This window comes from Phyllobates terribilis, unplaced genomic scaffold (assembly GCF_046119375.1).
Source record: "Phyllobates terribilis strain yellow unplaced genomic scaffold, ASM4611937v1 Scaffold_9__5_contigs__length_417890890, whole genome shotgun sequence".
Lineage (NCBI taxonomy): Eukaryota > Metazoa > Chordata > Amphibia > Anura > Dendrobatidae > Phyllobates > Phyllobates terribilis.
In genome coordinates, this window is record NW_027362769.1 from 190,291,363 (window position 1) to 190,308,961 (window position 17,599).

General features: G+C 53.9%; 1 protein-coding gene across 1 annotated transcript in view; it reads right to left on the reverse strand.

The window, feature by feature from the left end:
- Nucleotides 1–356: 356 nt before the first annotated feature.
- ZNF148 (zinc finger protein 148) overlaps nucleotides 357–17,599 on the reverse strand; it is a 38,515-nt gene continuing 21,272 nt past the window's right edge. Inside the window, exons 2-7 of the mRNA XM_073647545.1 lie at nucleotides 16,937–17,239; nucleotides 12,244–12,369; nucleotides 12,038–12,161; nucleotides 11,046–11,129; nucleotides 10,802–10,920; nucleotides 357–5,755 (exon numbers count right to left, since the gene is read on the reverse strand). Of these exons, the coding sequence (XP_073503646.1) occupies nucleotides 4,142–5,755; nucleotides 10,802–10,920; nucleotides 11,046–11,129; nucleotides 12,038–12,161; nucleotides 12,244–12,369; nucleotides 16,937–17,224 (2,355 nt within the window). The 5' untranslated portion in view covers nucleotides 17,225–17,239 and the 3' untranslated portion in view covers nucleotides 357–4,141. The remainder of the gene's footprint in view (nucleotides 5,756–10,801; nucleotides 10,921–11,045; nucleotides 11,130–12,037; nucleotides 12,162–12,243; nucleotides 12,370–16,936; nucleotides 17,240–17,599) is intronic.

Genomic DNA, 17,599 nt, shown 5'->3' on the forward strand with positions numbered 1-17,599 from the left:
TGAGGAGCGGCCACGATATCTGTGGACGGGGGCAGAAGTCTCACTGAGGCACAGAAATTCTGCGTGCAGCGATCGCCTCTCAAGGTCGTGCAACAAAATCCAGAGTTTCAGGACCCTCGTTTGTGTCTGGGCCGGGACATTAGCTGTTTTTTTATGTTTTTCTGTTGAGCTAAAATTCAGGAGCTAAGTCTGATTGTCATTGATATTCAGGAAATTGTCATTATCACTTTTGTCAGTGTCTGGTTACTTTAGCGATCATTGTGGGGTTCTCTTACTTTACCAGAAGGGACCGGCGGTTTTGTCCCCCGGCCTGTACATGGTGACAAGGTCGTCAGCTGTTACAAAATCTCTACATCAGATTTTTAGGTAATTTACTGACAGGAAGCAAAGAGCTGGAATATTGTGATGAACAGTAATACAAGTGTATAGAAAGATGGAGAACTTTTCATCTTAATCTTTTACAGAAAACCCTTTTGAAGTCGGAGGACATTAGGGCTGACACTTTAATCACGGCGCCCCGCACAGGGATCCATCACTTATAGAAATTACAATGTGGGAAAGTATTCAGAAAGCATCAGCATTACGAACAATACGTCCCCTGGAAGAGAGATCATGAAGGTGATTATTACTACCATACCATCACGGCACCCCCTCATAACGGGTTCCCCCCATGGTAAGTGCATGGGCAGAGAAGTACCTGCACACGTCCCGTGGTCGGACCCCTCCTTACTCTTGAGAGCGGACATTACAGGGCAGGAAATCCCCGAATTTAGGATTAGCCCCAAAGATATGTGCGTCCGGTCACGAGCGCTGCCATGACCGGTGTGACGGGCAAGCACCCGGTTTTTCTAGAGCCCTGAATGGATGGTATATACCACTGTGCAGAAAGGAAGTAGTTGGATTTATTGTTCAGGACTGTGGGAAAGCTGATGGGATTATAACCCCAATTTTTATCAGGTGGGATTATTCTCTGGTGTTAGGGCTGTAAGAGCGGTTTAGTGCGAGCAGCTGGACGGGGCCCCCCCGGACGGCTCCCGGGAGCCATCACCACCAGCACATTAAAGCTTCAGACGTAACAAACCTCCACAGAGATGTGAAATAAAAAGTACCACTAAAACGGTGAGACAAATGTATATAAAGTGCAGGGGAGCGGGGCCAAAACCGCCACCAGGACGTCTCCTGCCCCAGCAGTGTTCACCTCACAGCCCTCACTATGTGGACTGCAGAGGAGGAGGACGACCGACCTCTGAACTCGGGGTCATCAGAGGCCAAATCCTTCTAGAATGGAAAGCTCTGCAACTCTTTCATAAACTTTTACCCCCGGTTCATCTTAGCCAATCATCAAAAAGGACATGAATGATACAAATCACACGTGACCATTTGTTACAATGTATCAGTCGGTCCATTCTGCACTGACACACTGTGACACAGACTACAATCGGGTGATTTAGCCATCTGGACGCCATTTTTAAATGTGGCAGCATTGTATGAGGCGCTCTAATAAGGACGATATCAATAATTTACCAATCACAGAGTGATGTAAGTGCTATATTTCGGTGTAAGTGCTTTAGCTGAAATGTCCCAATGGACACGGATTACAGTGTCAGGCGCAGCGGTGACACCGCGAGGGTCCATGAGGAGACGTGATGCCGAACACAGAACAATGCCCCCCAGAACGACACCGTCCTCACCCGTCTCTAAAGTGCGAAACGTAAAGAGCAACTCCGGCCGTGAAATGGCAAAGGCTAATATTCTCCTGAATGTCCCCTGCCCGTACACATTGATGATATGAAGTGCCAATGTGTGGGGGAGGGGCAGCGACAACAGATCACAGGATTCAGATGTAGCCGTCAGCCGCAACATATAAGAATGATGCCCCCTACGGGCCGGACTGCGGAGCGGCAGCTGTTACGAGGGCGGACGTTGCTCTTTATTACAATGCAACGGTGGATTTTGGGCGCAAATAAAAAACACAAAAGGGCGACTGTTAGTGGGAACAAGTCACCTCCGAAAACAATGTGGGGTCATCTGCTGGTAATTAGGGCTACAACGCTGCCTGGCCACCGTACCGAGAGTGCGGCTACCGTGAGAAACTGGTTTGTGACCGGGAGGCGCCGCCGTCTGTTAGTCCTGGGACGTGCGGAGCGGCTGCAGACACCGCGCACAGAGCTGCTCGACATACTGTGAGCGGCGGCTGTAACCGCAGCCCCGTACTGTGACTGACAGCTGGGCAGCACAGCGGCCGCGGCTACAGCCGCCGATCACAGCGTGTCGCACTCTCAGGGTGGCGGCCAGGCAGATTAACCCTATAACTGCAGGGAAATAGCATTTTCCGAGGTGACAGGTTAGCTTCCAAGATGGCAGGAGAAGCCTCTGGCCAATGGTTGTGCCGTCCGCCTCACGTACTACATGTACCAGCAGCTTCTCTACCATAAAGCTGGAGGATTTCACATACGACGATCTTTGGGTGCTGATGCGAGTGACTGAATAAACAACTAAAAAGCTGAAAAACTAAAACTTTTTTTTTTCTCTTTAAATCTTATTCCTGCCACTAACATTAAGACATTGCAGAAAAAAAGCTAAAAACATTTAAAAGGTGCAAGTGGGACGGGGACTGATCTCTACCGGGATGCAGCCTGCATAATAATCAATACAAAGAGATAAATTGTGACCCCATGTCAAGAGCTACAATGTAACAGAGCTGTCCATACATATAAGTATATATATATGTATACATGTATACCCTGCCTGTGCACCGGCCACAAGTACAACAGCTTCATGTGTCACACAAAACCAGAATCCTAAATAAGTGCACAGAAAACAATAATAATAATCCAGAAACAAAAGGTATAAATGAAAGGTAAGTGCTTTGCCTCCTCTACAGACTATTGCACCCACGTTACACACCTCTCAGAGCAATGCTCTGCAGATATCAACAGGGACCAGAAAACATCCCAAACCCTGACGGCTCCTTTAACCTGTGAGATCCCAGGTTGTAGAGCTCGCCCTCCTGGCCTGGACCACAACTTGAAATGTTTTCTTTAAAGTGCCATATATCTAATTTTTACCTTTCTTGGGGGTAAAATCAGCATCTCCAGTGGGCCCCTAAGGGTTAAACACAGCAGATCGAGCACAGCAAGGACCAAACCCTGTGGTAATCAGGTCCTGTTACTGTCGGGATGACTGCGTGTGCAGTAAGTGCAGCTTCTCTTATCCCAGACCTCACATATCAGGATGCAGAACAGGGAAAGAAAAAGCCAAGCGCCGGCCGGCAGGAGAAGCAGCCAGCAGCACGGACCCCCAGGAGAAAGCGCTGGCCGGCTCCAACACACGAGACAGGAGAAGCAGCCAGCAGCACGGACCCCCTGGAGAAAGCGCCGGCCGGCTGCATCACACGAGATCAGAAGCAGCCAGCAGCACGGACCCCCAGGAGAAAGCGCCGGCCGGCTGCATTATAAGAGATCAGAAGAAGCCAGCAGCACGGACCCCCAGGAGAAAGCGCCGGCTCCAACACAAGAGACAGGGGAAGCAGCCAGCAGCACGGACCCCCAGGAGAAAGAGCCGGCCGGCTGCATCACACGAGACAGGAGAAGCAGCCAGCAGCACGGACCCCCAGAAGAAAGCGCCGGCCGGCTGCATCACACGAGATCAGGAGGAGTACTGCCAGCGGCACGGACCCCAGGAGAAAGCGTCGGCCGGCTGCATCACACGAGATCAGGAGGAGCACTGCCAGCAGCACGGATCCCCAGGAGAAAGTGCCGGCCGGCTGCATCACACGAGATCAGGAGGAGCACTGCCAGCAGCACGGATCCCCAGGAGAAAGCGCCGGCCGGCTGCATCACACGAGATCAGGAGGAGTACTGCCAGCGGCACGGACCCCCAGGAGAAAGTGCCGGCCGGCTGCATCACACGAGATCAGGAGGAGTACTGCCAGCGGCACGGACCCCCAGGAGAAAGTGCCGGCCGGCTGCATCACACGAGACAGCAGAAGCAGCCAGCGCAGCGGACCCAGAGGAGAAAGCAACGTCTGCTGTAACGCTACACGCAGGTGTCTGCTGTGACACAGTGACTTCTTGAAAGGCTCGCTTTGTTTAGCAATATGCAACAATCCTCTCTGGTGACAAAAGGCGAAGAGAGTGAATTAGCCAAAAGTCTGGCTAGTAGCGGGGTCAGGGGCAGAAGCCATCTGGGTCCTGCTTTCATTAACATTTACCAGGGAAAAGTCTGTAAAATCACTGCTGGTGGCCGGCTGCCTCAGGTTCACCTGTCCATTGGCAGCATTGAACTGGGGTGATATTCCAGGCCGACTGCCATGGTACTGTGCCCTAAAGGGCGGCTCAAAAGCATTAAGCTGGTAGGTCTGAAGGACAGTCTGAGCCTCCGTCTTCTTCTGTCCAGTCACTTGATCTATAAAATCCTGCGTGGAAGAGGACGATGCAGGAGACGTGTGGCTACCATCATCCGCTGTGAAACTGAAGGCGTTCTGGGAGTCGGTCACGATGAGGCCGAAGTGAGATTTGTCGGGGGATACTCGGAGCGGGGTGCTCAGACCTGCTCGAAAGGTGCTTATGGGTAGTGTGGCGTAGACTTGTTTGTCCAGCGGTGGGAAGGTAGTTGTGCTGGAGAGACTCTGGGCGTCAGTGACAAAGTTAAGGCTGGTGTTGTTCAGATAGGCGTCATTCTGGCTCGTCCGCTCCAAAGCCTGCTGCAAAAACTTACTGTACTCCTGCAGCATGCTGGCCTTGTCAGATTGGGGGACCTGGATGGAGGACCCCAAAGTCTCTGTCTGGCTGGATTCTCCCACCTCTGTAGAGTTTATGGAAATACTGGAGGTGACTTCAGCGTCTCCTACACTAAAAGCAATCTCGTGCTGCCCGTTGGCCTTGTGTGAGTAGTGGTCCAGGAGCGTCTGTAACACCTCATCTGGAATCACATTCTTGTCGTGGTTTGCCTTAATGTCCACACTCAATGCCTGGGCCTCTATAAGGGCAGCCGTGCCGCTCTCATCTATGACGCTGGCCACTGCTGCCTGGGTGGCAGACGGCTGAGACGCCATGGTGCCCACGTTCAGAGCGTACTCCCTGCTGTTGGTGCTGGCGGCCAGCAGGTAGCGCTTCTTCTTGGAGAACTGCATGGCCTCGTCGTAGCTGACGCTGCTGTTGGCTGGTTTGGCGCTTCCTTCTTGGAGCGGATCATTGTGATCCATGTCTGAATTGCTTCCCGAGTCCAGCAGTGCCTGCTTATCTACAAGCTCAAAGGTGTACTTAGCCACTTTGGCATCATCAAAGGCTGCGAGTCCTGTCATGGCCGAGCTCTGCTCCAGCACCCCAAGCTTCATGCTCTTCTTGCTGTTCACTTTCTTAATCAGCAGCTTGGTAGGACTGATATCTCCCACCACCGCCTCCTGCAAGTGCAAATCACTGCCCGAAGCGTGAGGCATCTCCACCGCGTACTCGGCCACCATGAATTCATCCTTCACTTTGGTATTTTCCGGGAAGAGGGGGAGGAAGTCGTTCTCCTTTTTTTGCTCTGGTTTCTCTAGAGGGTTTTCCTTCGCGCTCATCCCCAAGAGCTTCATCTTATCGGCCCTCTGCTTCTTCTTGGGTAATGCCCCATCCTGACACGTGGGAGAGAAGCAGATGTCTCCGTCGGAGGGTAAGAGGGAAGATTTGCTGGAGCCTTTGCCCAGTTTCCTTTCGCGGTTTTCATGGCACATGCGCTTGTGTTTCAGAACGCGGTCGGTCCGGGAGAAGTACTGTAAGAACAAAGGTCGGGTTAGTACAGAGATGCTGAACCCACGGAAACGTATCAGCACAAGGACCGGCTGCACAAATCCCCCAAAATCTCAAATCCACAGCAGGAAATCATCAGCAAAATCTGCAGCAAAAATGGATTCATTGTAGATTTCGTCAATCTACATTACAGAAATTCTCCAGTGTGTGAATGATGTTCTATAAAATCTAATCCACAATGTTACTGCTATATCACACAGCTGATTTTCAGGATGGCGGTGCCAGCACAACTGCTCGCCCGTGGGCAGCGCTCCGGTATTATTACCCGGTGCGGGCAGCGCTCTGGTATTATTACACGGTGCGGGCAGCGCTCTGGTATTATTACACGGTGCGGGCAGCGCTCTGGTATTATTACACGGTGCGGGCAGCGCTCTGGTATTATTACACGGTGCGGGCAGCGCTCTGGTATTATTACACGGTGCGGGCAGCGCTCTGGTATTATTACACGGTGCGGGCAGCGCTCTGGTATTATTACACGGTGCGGGCAGCAGTCTGGTATTATTACACGGTGCGGGCAGCAGTCTGGTATTATTACACGGTGCGGGCAGCGCTCCGGTATTATTACACGGTGCGGGCAGTGCTCCGGTATTATTACACGGTGCGGGCAGAGCTCCGGTATTATTACACGGTGCGGGCAGCAGTCTGGTATTATTACACGGTGCGGGCAGCAGTCTGGTATTATTACACGGTGCGGGCAGCGCTCTGGTATTATTACACGGTGCGGGCAGCGCTCTGGTATTATTACACGGTGCGGGCAGCGCTCTGGTATTATTACACGGTGCGGGCAGCGCTCTGGTATTATTACACGGTGCGGGCAGCAGTCTGGTATTATTACACGGTGCGGGCAGCGCTCTGGTATTATTACACGGTGCGGGCAGAGCTCTGGTATTATTACACGGTGCGGGCAGAGCTCTGGTATTATTACACGGTGCGGGCAGCGCTCTGGTATTATTACACGGTGCGGGCAGCAGTCTGGTATTATTACACGGTGCGGGCAGAGCTCTGGTATTATTACACGGTGCGGGCAGAGCTCTGGTATTATTACACGGTGCGGGCAGCGCTCTGGTATTATTACACGGTGCGGGCAGCGCTCTGGTATTATTACACGGTGCGGGCAGCGCTCTGGTATTATTACACGGTGCGGGCAGCAGTTTGGTATTATTACACGGTGCGGGCAGCAGTTTGGTATTATTACACGGTGCGGGCAGCACTCTGGTATTATTACACGGTGCGGGCAGCGCTCTGGTATTATTACACGGTGCGGGCAGCAGTCTGGTATTATTACACGGTGCGGGCAGCGCTCTGGTATTATTACACGGTGCGGGCAGCGCTCTGGTATTATTACACGGTGCGGGCAGCGCTCTGGTATTATTACACGGTGCGGGCAGCAGTTTGGTATTATTACACGGTGCGGGCAGCAGTTTGGTATTATTACACGGTGCGGGCAGCACTCTGGTATTATTACACGGTGCGGGCAGCGCTCTGGTATTATTACACGGTGCGGGCAGCAGTCTGGTATTATTACACGGTGCGGGCAGCGCTCTGGTATTATTACACGGTGCGGGCAGAGCTCTGGTATTATTACACGGTGCGGGCAGCGCTCTGGTATTATTACACGGTGCGGGCAGCGCTCTGGTATTATTACACGGTGCGGGCAGCGCTCTGGTATTATTACACGGTGCGGGCAGCAGTTTGGTATTATTACACGGTGCGGGCAGCGCTCCGGTATTATTACACGGTGCGGGCAGCGCTCTGGTATTATTACACGGTGCGGGCAGCGCTCTGGTATTATTACACGGTGCGGGCAGCGCTCTGGTATTATTACACGGTGCGGGCAGCGCTCTGGTATTATTACACGGTGCGGGCAGCGCTCTGGTATTATTACACGGTGCGGGCAGCGCTCTGGTATTATTACAAGGTGCGGGCAGCGCTCTGGTATTATTACACGGTGCGGGCAGCGCTCTGGTATTATTACACGGTGCGGGCAGAGCTCTGGTATTATTACACGGTGCGGGCAGCGCTCTGGTATTATTACACGGTGCGGGCAGCGCTCTGGTATTATTACACGGTGCGGGCAGCGCTCTGGTATTATTACACGGTGCGGGCAGCAGTTTGGTATTATTACACGGTGCGGGCAGCGCTCCGGTATTATTACACGGTGCGGGCAGCGCTCTGGTATTATTACACGGTGCGGGCAGCGCTCTGGTATTATTACACGGTGCGGGCAGCGCTCTGGTATTATTACACGGTGCGGGCAGCGCTCTGGTATTATTACACGGTGCGGGCAGCAGTTTGGTATTATTACACGGTGCGGGCAGCGGTCTGGTATTATTACACGGTGCGGGCAGCGCTCTGGTATTATTACACGGTGCGGGCAGCGCTCCGGTATTATTACACGGTGCGAGCAGCAGTCTGGTATTATTACACGGTGCGGGCAGCGCTCTGGTATTATTACACGGTGCGGGCAGCGCTCTGGTATTATTACACGGTGCGGGCAGCAGTCTGGTATTATTACACGGTGCGGGCAGCGCTCCGGTATTATTACACGGTGCGAGCAGCAGTCTGGTATTATTACACGGTGCGGGCAGCGCTCTGGTATTATTACACGGTGCGGGCAGCGCTCTGGTATTATTACACGGTGCGGGCAGCGCTCTGGTATTATTACACGGTGCGGGCAGCGCTCTGGTATTATTACACGGTGCGGGCAGCGCTCTGGTATTATTACACGGTGCGGGCAGCAGTCTGGTATTATTACACGGTGCGGGCAGCAGTCTGGTATTATTACACGGTGCGGGCAGCAGTCTGGTATTATTACACGGTGCGGGCAGAGCTCTGGTATTATTACACGGTGCGGGCAGCGCTCTGGTATTATTACACGGTGCAGGCAGCGCTCTGGTATTACTACACGGTGCGGGCAGCGCTCTGGTATTATTACACGGTGCGGGCAGAGCTCTGGTATTATTACACGGTGCGGGCAGCGCTCTGGTATTATTACACGGTGCGGGCAGCAGTCTGGTATTATTACACGGTGCGGGCAGCGCTCCGGTATTATTACACGGTGCGGGCAGCGCTCCAGTATTATTACACGGTGCGGGCAGCGCTCCGGTATTATTACACGGTGCGGGCAGCGCTCCGGTATTATTACACGGTGCGGGCAGCGCTCCGGTATTATTACACGGTGCGGGCAGCGCTCCGGTATTATTACACGGTGCGGGCAGCGCTCCGGTATTATTACACGGTGCGGGCAGCGCTCCGTTATTATTACACGGTGCGGGCAGCGCTCTGGTATTATTACACGGTGCGGGCAGCGCTCCGGTATTATTACACGGTGCGGGCAGCGCTCTGGTATTATTACACGGTGCGGGCAGCGCTCTGGTATTATTACACGGTGCAGGCAGCGCTCTGGTATTACTACACGGTGCGGGCAGCGCTCTGGTATTATTACACGGTGCGGGCAGCGCTCTGGTATTATTACACGGTGCGGGCAGCGCTCTGGTATTATTACACGGTGCGGGCAGCGCTCTGGTATTATTACACGGTGCGGGCAGCGCTCTGGTATTATTACAAGGTGCGGGCAGCGCTCTGGTATTATTACACGGTGCGGGCAGCGCTCTGGTATTATTACACGGTGCGGGCAGAGCTCTGGTATTATTACACGGTGCGGGCAGCGCTCTGGTATTATTACACGGTGCGGGCAGCGCTCTGGTATTATTACACGGTGCGGGCAGCGCTCTGGTATTATTACACGGTGCGGGCAGCAGTTTGGTATTATTACACGGTGCGGGCAGCGCTCCGGTATTATTACACGGTGCGGGCAGCGCTCTGGTATTATTACACGGTGCGGGCAGCGCTCTGGTATTATTACACGGTGCGGGCAGCGCTCTGGTATTATTACACGGTGCGGGCAGCGCTCTGGTATTATTACACGGTGCGGGCAGCAGTTTGGTATTATTACACGGTGCGGGCAGCGCTCTGGTATTATTACACGGTGCGGGCAGCGCTCTGGTATTATTACACGGTGCGGGCAGCGCTCCGGTATTATTACACGGTGCGGGCAGCAGTCTGGTATTATTACACGGTGCGGGCAGCGCTCTGGTATTATTACACGGTGCGGGCAGCGCTCTGGTATTATTACACGGTGCGGGCAGCGCTCTGGTATTATTACACGGTGCGGGCAGCAGTCTGGTATTATTACACGGTGCGGGCAGCGCTCCGGTATTATTACACGGTGCGAGCAGCAGTCTGGTATTATTACACGGTGCGGGCAGCGCTCTGGTATTATTACACGGTGCGGGCAGCAGTCTGGTATTATTACACGGTGCGAGCAGCAGTCTGGTATTATTACACGGTGCGGGCAGCGCTCTGGTATTATTACACGGTGCGGGCAGCGCTCTGGTATTATTACACGGTGCGAGCAGCAGTCTGGTATTATTACACGGTGCGGGCAGCGCTCTGGTATTATTACACGGTGCGGGCAGCGCTCTGGTATTATTACACGGTGCGGGCAGCGCTCTGGTATTATTACACGGTGCGGGCAGCGCTCTGGTATTATTACACGGTGCGGGCAGCAGTCTGGTATTATTACACGGTGCGGGCAGCGCTCCGGTATTATTACACGGTGCGAGCAGCAGTCTGGTATTATTACACGGTGCGGGCAGCGCTCTGGTATTATTACACGGTGCGGGCAGCGCTCCGGTATTATTACACGGTGCGGGCAGCGCTCCGGTATTATTACACGGTGCGGGCAGCGCTCCGGTATTATTACACGGTGCGGGCAGCGCTCCGGTATTATTACACGGTGCGGGCAGCGCTCCGGTATTATTACACGGTGCGGGCAGCGCTCTGGTATTATTACACGGTGCGGGCAGCGCTCTGGTATTATTACACGGTGCGGGCAGCACTCTGGTATTATTACACGGTGCGGGCAGCGCTCTGGTATTATTACACGGTGCGGGCAGCGCTCTGGTATTATTACACGGTGCGGGCAGCGCTCTGGTATTATTACACACCTGTAGGCAGTATTCACACTGGTATGGTTTCTCTCCGCTATGCGTCCTCTTGTGTCTTTCCATGTGGTATTTCTGAATAAAGCGCATCCCACATTCATCACAATGGAAAGGTTTTTCTCCTGTGATACAAGATAATTTCTATTAGTGGAGTCTACATAATGGCAGAACACAACCCCTTAGCCCTGGAGTCTGCAGGTACAAGGAATCAGGTGCAGCATGAGAGGAGCAGGTGCCGGCCGCTCACCCGTGTGGATCTTCTCGTGTCTCTGCAGCAGGTACTTCTGAATGAAACGCATGTCACACTGACTGCACTGAAACGGCTTCTCCCCTGCAACGACACAACGCAGCCATCAGGTAGACGCCGACCTCGGGGAGACACTGGTCAGTAACCTGCCATCGCTGGTGTGACTGATGAACCACACGTCTGCATTACAACCAGCGGCGCCATTTACTGAGAGAGGGAGAGCGGTGAGACTCACTTACTGGCCCAAAACATGTTTATCACCGACTGCCGAGCCCCTCTGCCGAGCCCCTCTGCCGAGCCCCACTGCCGAGCCCCACTGCCGAGCCCCTCTGCCGAGCCCCTCTGCCGAGCCCCTCTGCCGAGCCCCACTGCCGAGCCCCACTGCCGAGCCCCACTGCCGAGCCCCACTGCCGAGCCCCTCTGCCGAGCCCCACTGCCGAGCCCCACTGCCGAGTCCCACTGCCGAGCATGCTCAGCTCTGGCCGCAGGACTTATAGGAGGCACGACTGGGAAACAATGTGAGGGGCAGCAACGTCTAGGAGCATCACAGCAGGTGCTGACAATATGATGGACCCCGTGCTGCACCTCCACAGTCCGTATCTCCCATGCCCCTGCAGCCTGTGTCTCCCGCAGCCCGTGTCTCCCGTGCCCCCCGCAGCCCGTGTCTCCCGTGCCCCCATGCCTCCCGCAGCTCGTGCTCCCGTGCCCCCATGCAGCCCGTGTCTCCCGTGCCCCCCGCAGCCCGTGTCTCCCGTGCCCCCATGCAGCCCGTGTCTCCCGTGCCCCCATGCAGCCCGTGTCTCCCGTGCCCCCCGCAGCCCGTGTCTCCCGTGCCCCCCGCAGCCCGTGTCTCCCGTGCCCCCCCGCAGCCCGTGTCTCCCGTGCCCCCCCGCAGCCCGTGTCTCCCGTGCCCCCTGCAGCTCGTGCTCCCGTGCCCCCATGCAGCCCGCGTCTCCCGTGCCCCCCACTGCCCGCGTCTCCTGCGCCGTTACCTGTGTGGATGAAGACGTGTCTCTGCAGGTGATAGTTGGTCCTGAACGCGGCGTTGCAGTGCTCACACACGTGACATTTGGGGATCTTCAATCCCAGCGAGCCGTCCTCATTAATAGTGAGGATCTGAAAGACAAGCAGTAGTGTGTGGTGACATACGGCTCCGCCTGCTCTGCACCCGTCCTGCACACACCTGGCTCTGCTCTACCTTGGCCGGGGATCGCTGCTTCCTTTTCTTCTTTTTCTGCAGATCGACCGGCTCCGGCAGCTGCGTGGTCTCCATCATCTGAGCCTCCATCTCCTCGGTGAACTTCATCTCCTGCTTCACATGGACCTGATGTGAGGAAGCGGAAGACCCATGAGACGCCCGGTGCTCCCCGCCAAACCCCGCGCATCAGGGAGTAGTACATACAAACCTCAGCTGCTGCAGAACCTCATCATACACGCCTCAGCTGCTGCAGAACCTCATCATACACGCCTCAGCTGCCGCAGAACCTCATCATACACACCTCAGCTGCTGCAGAACCTCATCATGCACCTCAGCTGCCGCAGAACCTCATCATACACCTCAGCTGCTGCAGAACCTCATCATACACCTCAGCTGCTGCAGAACCTCATCATACACACCTCAGCTGCTGCAGAACCTCATCATACACCTCAGCTGCCGCAGAACCTCATCATACACACCTCAGCTGCCGCAGAACCTCATCATACACACCTCAGCTGCCGCAGAACCTCATCATACACACCTCAGCTGCCGCAGAACCTCATCATACACCTCAGCTGCCGCAGAACCTCATCATACACCTCAGCTGCCGCAGAACCTCATCATACACACCTCAGCTGCCTTAGAACCTCATCATACAGACATCAGCTGCCGCAGAACCTCATCATACACACCTCAGCTGCCGCAGAACCTCATCATACAGACATCAGCTGCCGCAGAACCTCATCATACACACCTCAGCTGCCGCAGAACCTCATCATACAGACATCAGCTGCCGCAGAACCTCATCATACAGACATCAGCTGCCGCAGAACCTCATCATACACACCTCAGCTGCCGCAGAACCTCATCATACACACCTCAGCTGCCGCAGAACCTCATCATACAGACATCAGCTGCCGCAGAACCTCATCATACACGCCTCAGCTGCCGCAGAGCCTCATCATACACACCTCAGCTGCTGCAGAACCTCATCATACACCTCAGCTGCTGCAGAACCTCATCATACACCTCAGCTGCTGCAGAACCTCATCATACACACCTCAGCTGCTGCAGAACCTCATCATACACCTCAGCTGCCGCAGAACCTCATCATACACACCTCAGCTGCCGCAGAACCTCATCATACACACCTCAGCTGCCGCAGAACCTCATCATACACACCTCAGCTGCCGCAGAACCTCATCATACACCTCAGCTGCCGCAGAACCTCATCATACACACCTCAGCTGCCTTAGAACCTCATCATACAGACATCAGCTGCCGCAGAACCTCATCATACACACCTCAGCTGCCGCAGAACCTCATCATACAGACATCAGCTGCCGCAGAACCTCATCATACACACCTCAGCTGCCGCAGAACCTCATCATACAGACATCAGCTGCCGCAGAACCTCATCATACACACCTCAGCTGCCGCAAAACCTCATCATACACACCTCAGCTGCCGCAGAACCTCATCATACAGACATCAGCTGCCGCAGAACCTCATCATACACGCCTCAGCTGCCGCAGAGCCTCATCATACACACCTCAGCTGCTGCAGAACCTCATCATACAGACATCAGCTGCCGCAGAACCTCATCATACACACCTCAGCTGCTGCAGAACCTCATCATACACCTCAGCTGCCGCAGAACCTCATCATACACACCTCAGCTGCCGCAGAATCTCATCATACACACCTCAGGTGCTGCAGAACCTCATCATACACCTCAGCTGCCGCAGAACCTCATCATACACACCTCAGCTGCCGCAGAATCTCATCATACACACCTCAGCTGCTGCAGAACCTCATCATACACACCTCAGCTGCCGCAGAATCTCATCATACACACCTCAGCTGCTGCAGAACCTCATCATACACACCTCAGGTGCTGCAGAACCTCATCATACACACCTCAGCTGCTGCAGAACCTCATCATACACACCTCAGCTGCTGCAGAACCTCATCATACACACCTCAGCTGCTGCAGAACCTCATCATACACCTCAGCTGCTGCAGAACCTCATCATACACCTCAGCTGCTGCAGAACCTCATCATACACGCCTCAGCTGCTGCAGAACCTCATCATACACGCCTCAGCTGTCGCAGAACCTCATCATACACCTCAGCTGCTGCAGAACCTCATCATACACCTCAGCTGCTGCAGAACCACATCATACACCTCAGCTGCTGCAGAACCTCATCATACACCTCAGCTGCTGCAGAACCTCATCATACACCTCAGCTGCTGCAGAACCACATCATACACCTCAGCTGCTGCAGAACCTCATAATACACCTCAGCTGCTGCAGAACCTCATCATACACCTCAGCTGCTGCAGAACCTCATCATACACACCTCAGCTGCCGCAGAACCTCATCATACACACCTAAGCTGCCGCAGAACCTCATCATACACACCTCAGCTGCTGCAGAACCTCATCATACACCTCAGCTGCCGCAGAACCTCATCATACACCTCAGCTGCCGCAGAACCTCATCATACACCTCAGCCGCTGCAGAAACTCATCATACACCGCAGCCGCTGCAGAACCTCATCATACACCTCAGCTGCTGCAGAATCTCATCATACACACCTCAGCTGCTGCAGAACCTCATCATACACACCTCAGCTGCTGCAGAACCTCATCATACACACCTCAGCTGCCGCAGAACCTCATCATACACACCTCAGCTGCCGCAGAACCTCATCATACACACCTCAGCTGCTGCAGAACCTCATCATACACACCTCAGCTGCCGCAGAACCTCATCATACACACCTCAGCTGCCGCAGAACCTCATCATACACCTCAGCTGCTGCAGAACCTCATAATACACACCTCAGCTGCTGCACAGCCTCATCATACACCTCAGCTGCTGCAGAACCTCATCATACACACCTCAGCTGCTGCAGAACCTCATCATACACACCTCAGCTGCTGCACAGCCTCATCATACACACCTCAGCTGCTGCACAGCCTCATCATACACCTCAGCTGCTGCAGAACCTCATCATACACACCTCAGCTGCTGCAGAACCTCATCATACACACCTCAGCTGCTGCAGAACCTCATCATACACCTCAGCTGCTGCAGAACCTCATCATACACACCTCAGCTGCTGCACAGCCTCATCATACACCTCAGCTGCTGCAGAACCTCATCATACACACCTCAGCTGCCACAGAACCTCATCATACACACCTCAGCTGCTGCACAGCCTCATCATACACCTCAGCTGCCGCAGAACCTCATCATACACACCTCAGCTGCTGCAGAACCTCATCATACACACCTCAGCTGCTGCAGAACCTCATCATACACACCTCAGCTGCTGCAGAACCTCATCATACAGACATCAGCTGCCGCAGAACCTCATCATACACGCCTCAGCTGCCGCAGAGCCTCATCATACACACCTCAGCTGCTGCAGAACCTCATCATACAGACATCAGCTGCCGCAGAACCTCATCATACACACCTCAGCTGCCGCAGAACCTCATCATACACACCTCAGCTGCTGCAGAACCTCATCATACACACCTCAGCTGCTGCAGAACCTCATCATACACACCTCAGCTGCTGCAGAACCTCATCATACAGACATCAGCTGCCGCAGAACCTCATCATACACGCCTCAGCTGCCGCAGAACCTCATCATACATGCCTCAGGTGCTGCAGAACCTCATCATACATGCCTCAGCTGCCGCAGAACCTCACCATACACGCCTCAGCTGCCGCAGAACCTCATCATACAGACATCAGCTGCCGCAGAACCTCATCATACAGACATCAGCTGCCGCAGAACCTCATCATACACACCTCAGCTGCCGCAGAACCTCATCATACACACCTCAGCTGCCGCAGAACCTCATCATACACACCTCAGCTGCCGCAGAACCTCATCATACACCTCAGCTGCTGCAGAACCTCATAATACACATCTCAGCTGCTGCACAGCCTCATCATACACCTCAGCTGCTGCAGAACCTCATCATACACACCTCAGCTGCTGCAGAACCTCATCATACACACCTCAGCTGCTGCACAGCCTCATCATACACCTCAGCTGCTGCAGAACCTCATCATACACACCTCAGCTGCTGCAGAACCTCATCATACACACCTCAGCTGCCACAGAACCTCATCATACACACCTCAGCTGCCACAGAACCTCATCATACACACCTCAGCTGCCGCAGAACCTCATCATACACACCTCAGCTGCTGCAGAACCTCATCATACACACCTCAGCTGCTGCAGAACCTCATCATACACCTCAGCTGCTGCAGAACCGCATCATACAGACATCAGCTGCCGCAGAACCTCATCATACACACCTCAGCTGCCACAGAGCCTCATCATACACGCCTCAGCTGCTGCAGAACCTCATCATACATGCCTCAGGTGCTGCAGAACCTCATCATACACACCTCAGCTGCTGCAGAACCTCATCATACAGACATCAGCTGCCGCAGAACCTCATCATACACACCTCAGCTGCTGCAGAACCTCATCATACACACCTCAGCTGCTGCACAGCCTCATAAGACACCTCAGCTGCCGCAGAACCTCATCATGCACAAATAACACTATTCCTGACTATGGTATACAACCTAAGTTACAGTTGTACAGCACAAAAGGGCGAGGTGTGTAGGGGATGCACAGAGGGACAATACTGACCATGTACTGGAATCCTGGGGGCAGCAGCCTCTCGTGGGGGTCCACATCCTCCTCATCATTTTTCACTGTTTCCTCTTGTACCATTAGCTCATCTTGTGACATCATCTCCGCACGCACCGATAAAGCAGGACCCTCTAAACCGAGGTCGGGGTCTGTCCGTGACAGCGCGGTGGAGCAGAGCGGCTCAGTGCCCCCCTTTCCAGGCAGAGCCCTGGTGGGACGCTGCAGGACGCTTATGTCCCCACATTTAAGAAAACCATCGATGATACTGCTGCTTTCAGTGTTCATAATTCACACAGAGACCTGAGAAGAAAACAGGGGGATTGAAGGGTCCAATCCTGTGAAGCATCGGGCACTGACACAAAGCCCACAAGTCATACACCTGCATCAGTGGGGACCCCAGCAACCATGAAGAGGGGCTTCTAGCCAGATATTCACACCTTCCAATCAACAGGAAAAATGATGAATCAAAAACCGCAAAAACCATGCACACATTTAATATCTGCAGCAAATACGTAACGTGTGAACAGAGCCCGAGCCTGGCCTTTATGATATATTGTACTTTATGTTATCAGTAAATTTAAGTCAATATGTTTTGTGCTTTTTTTTGTGTGAAAAATCTGAGATTTGATGCAACTAGAAAAATTTGCAATTTATATCCTT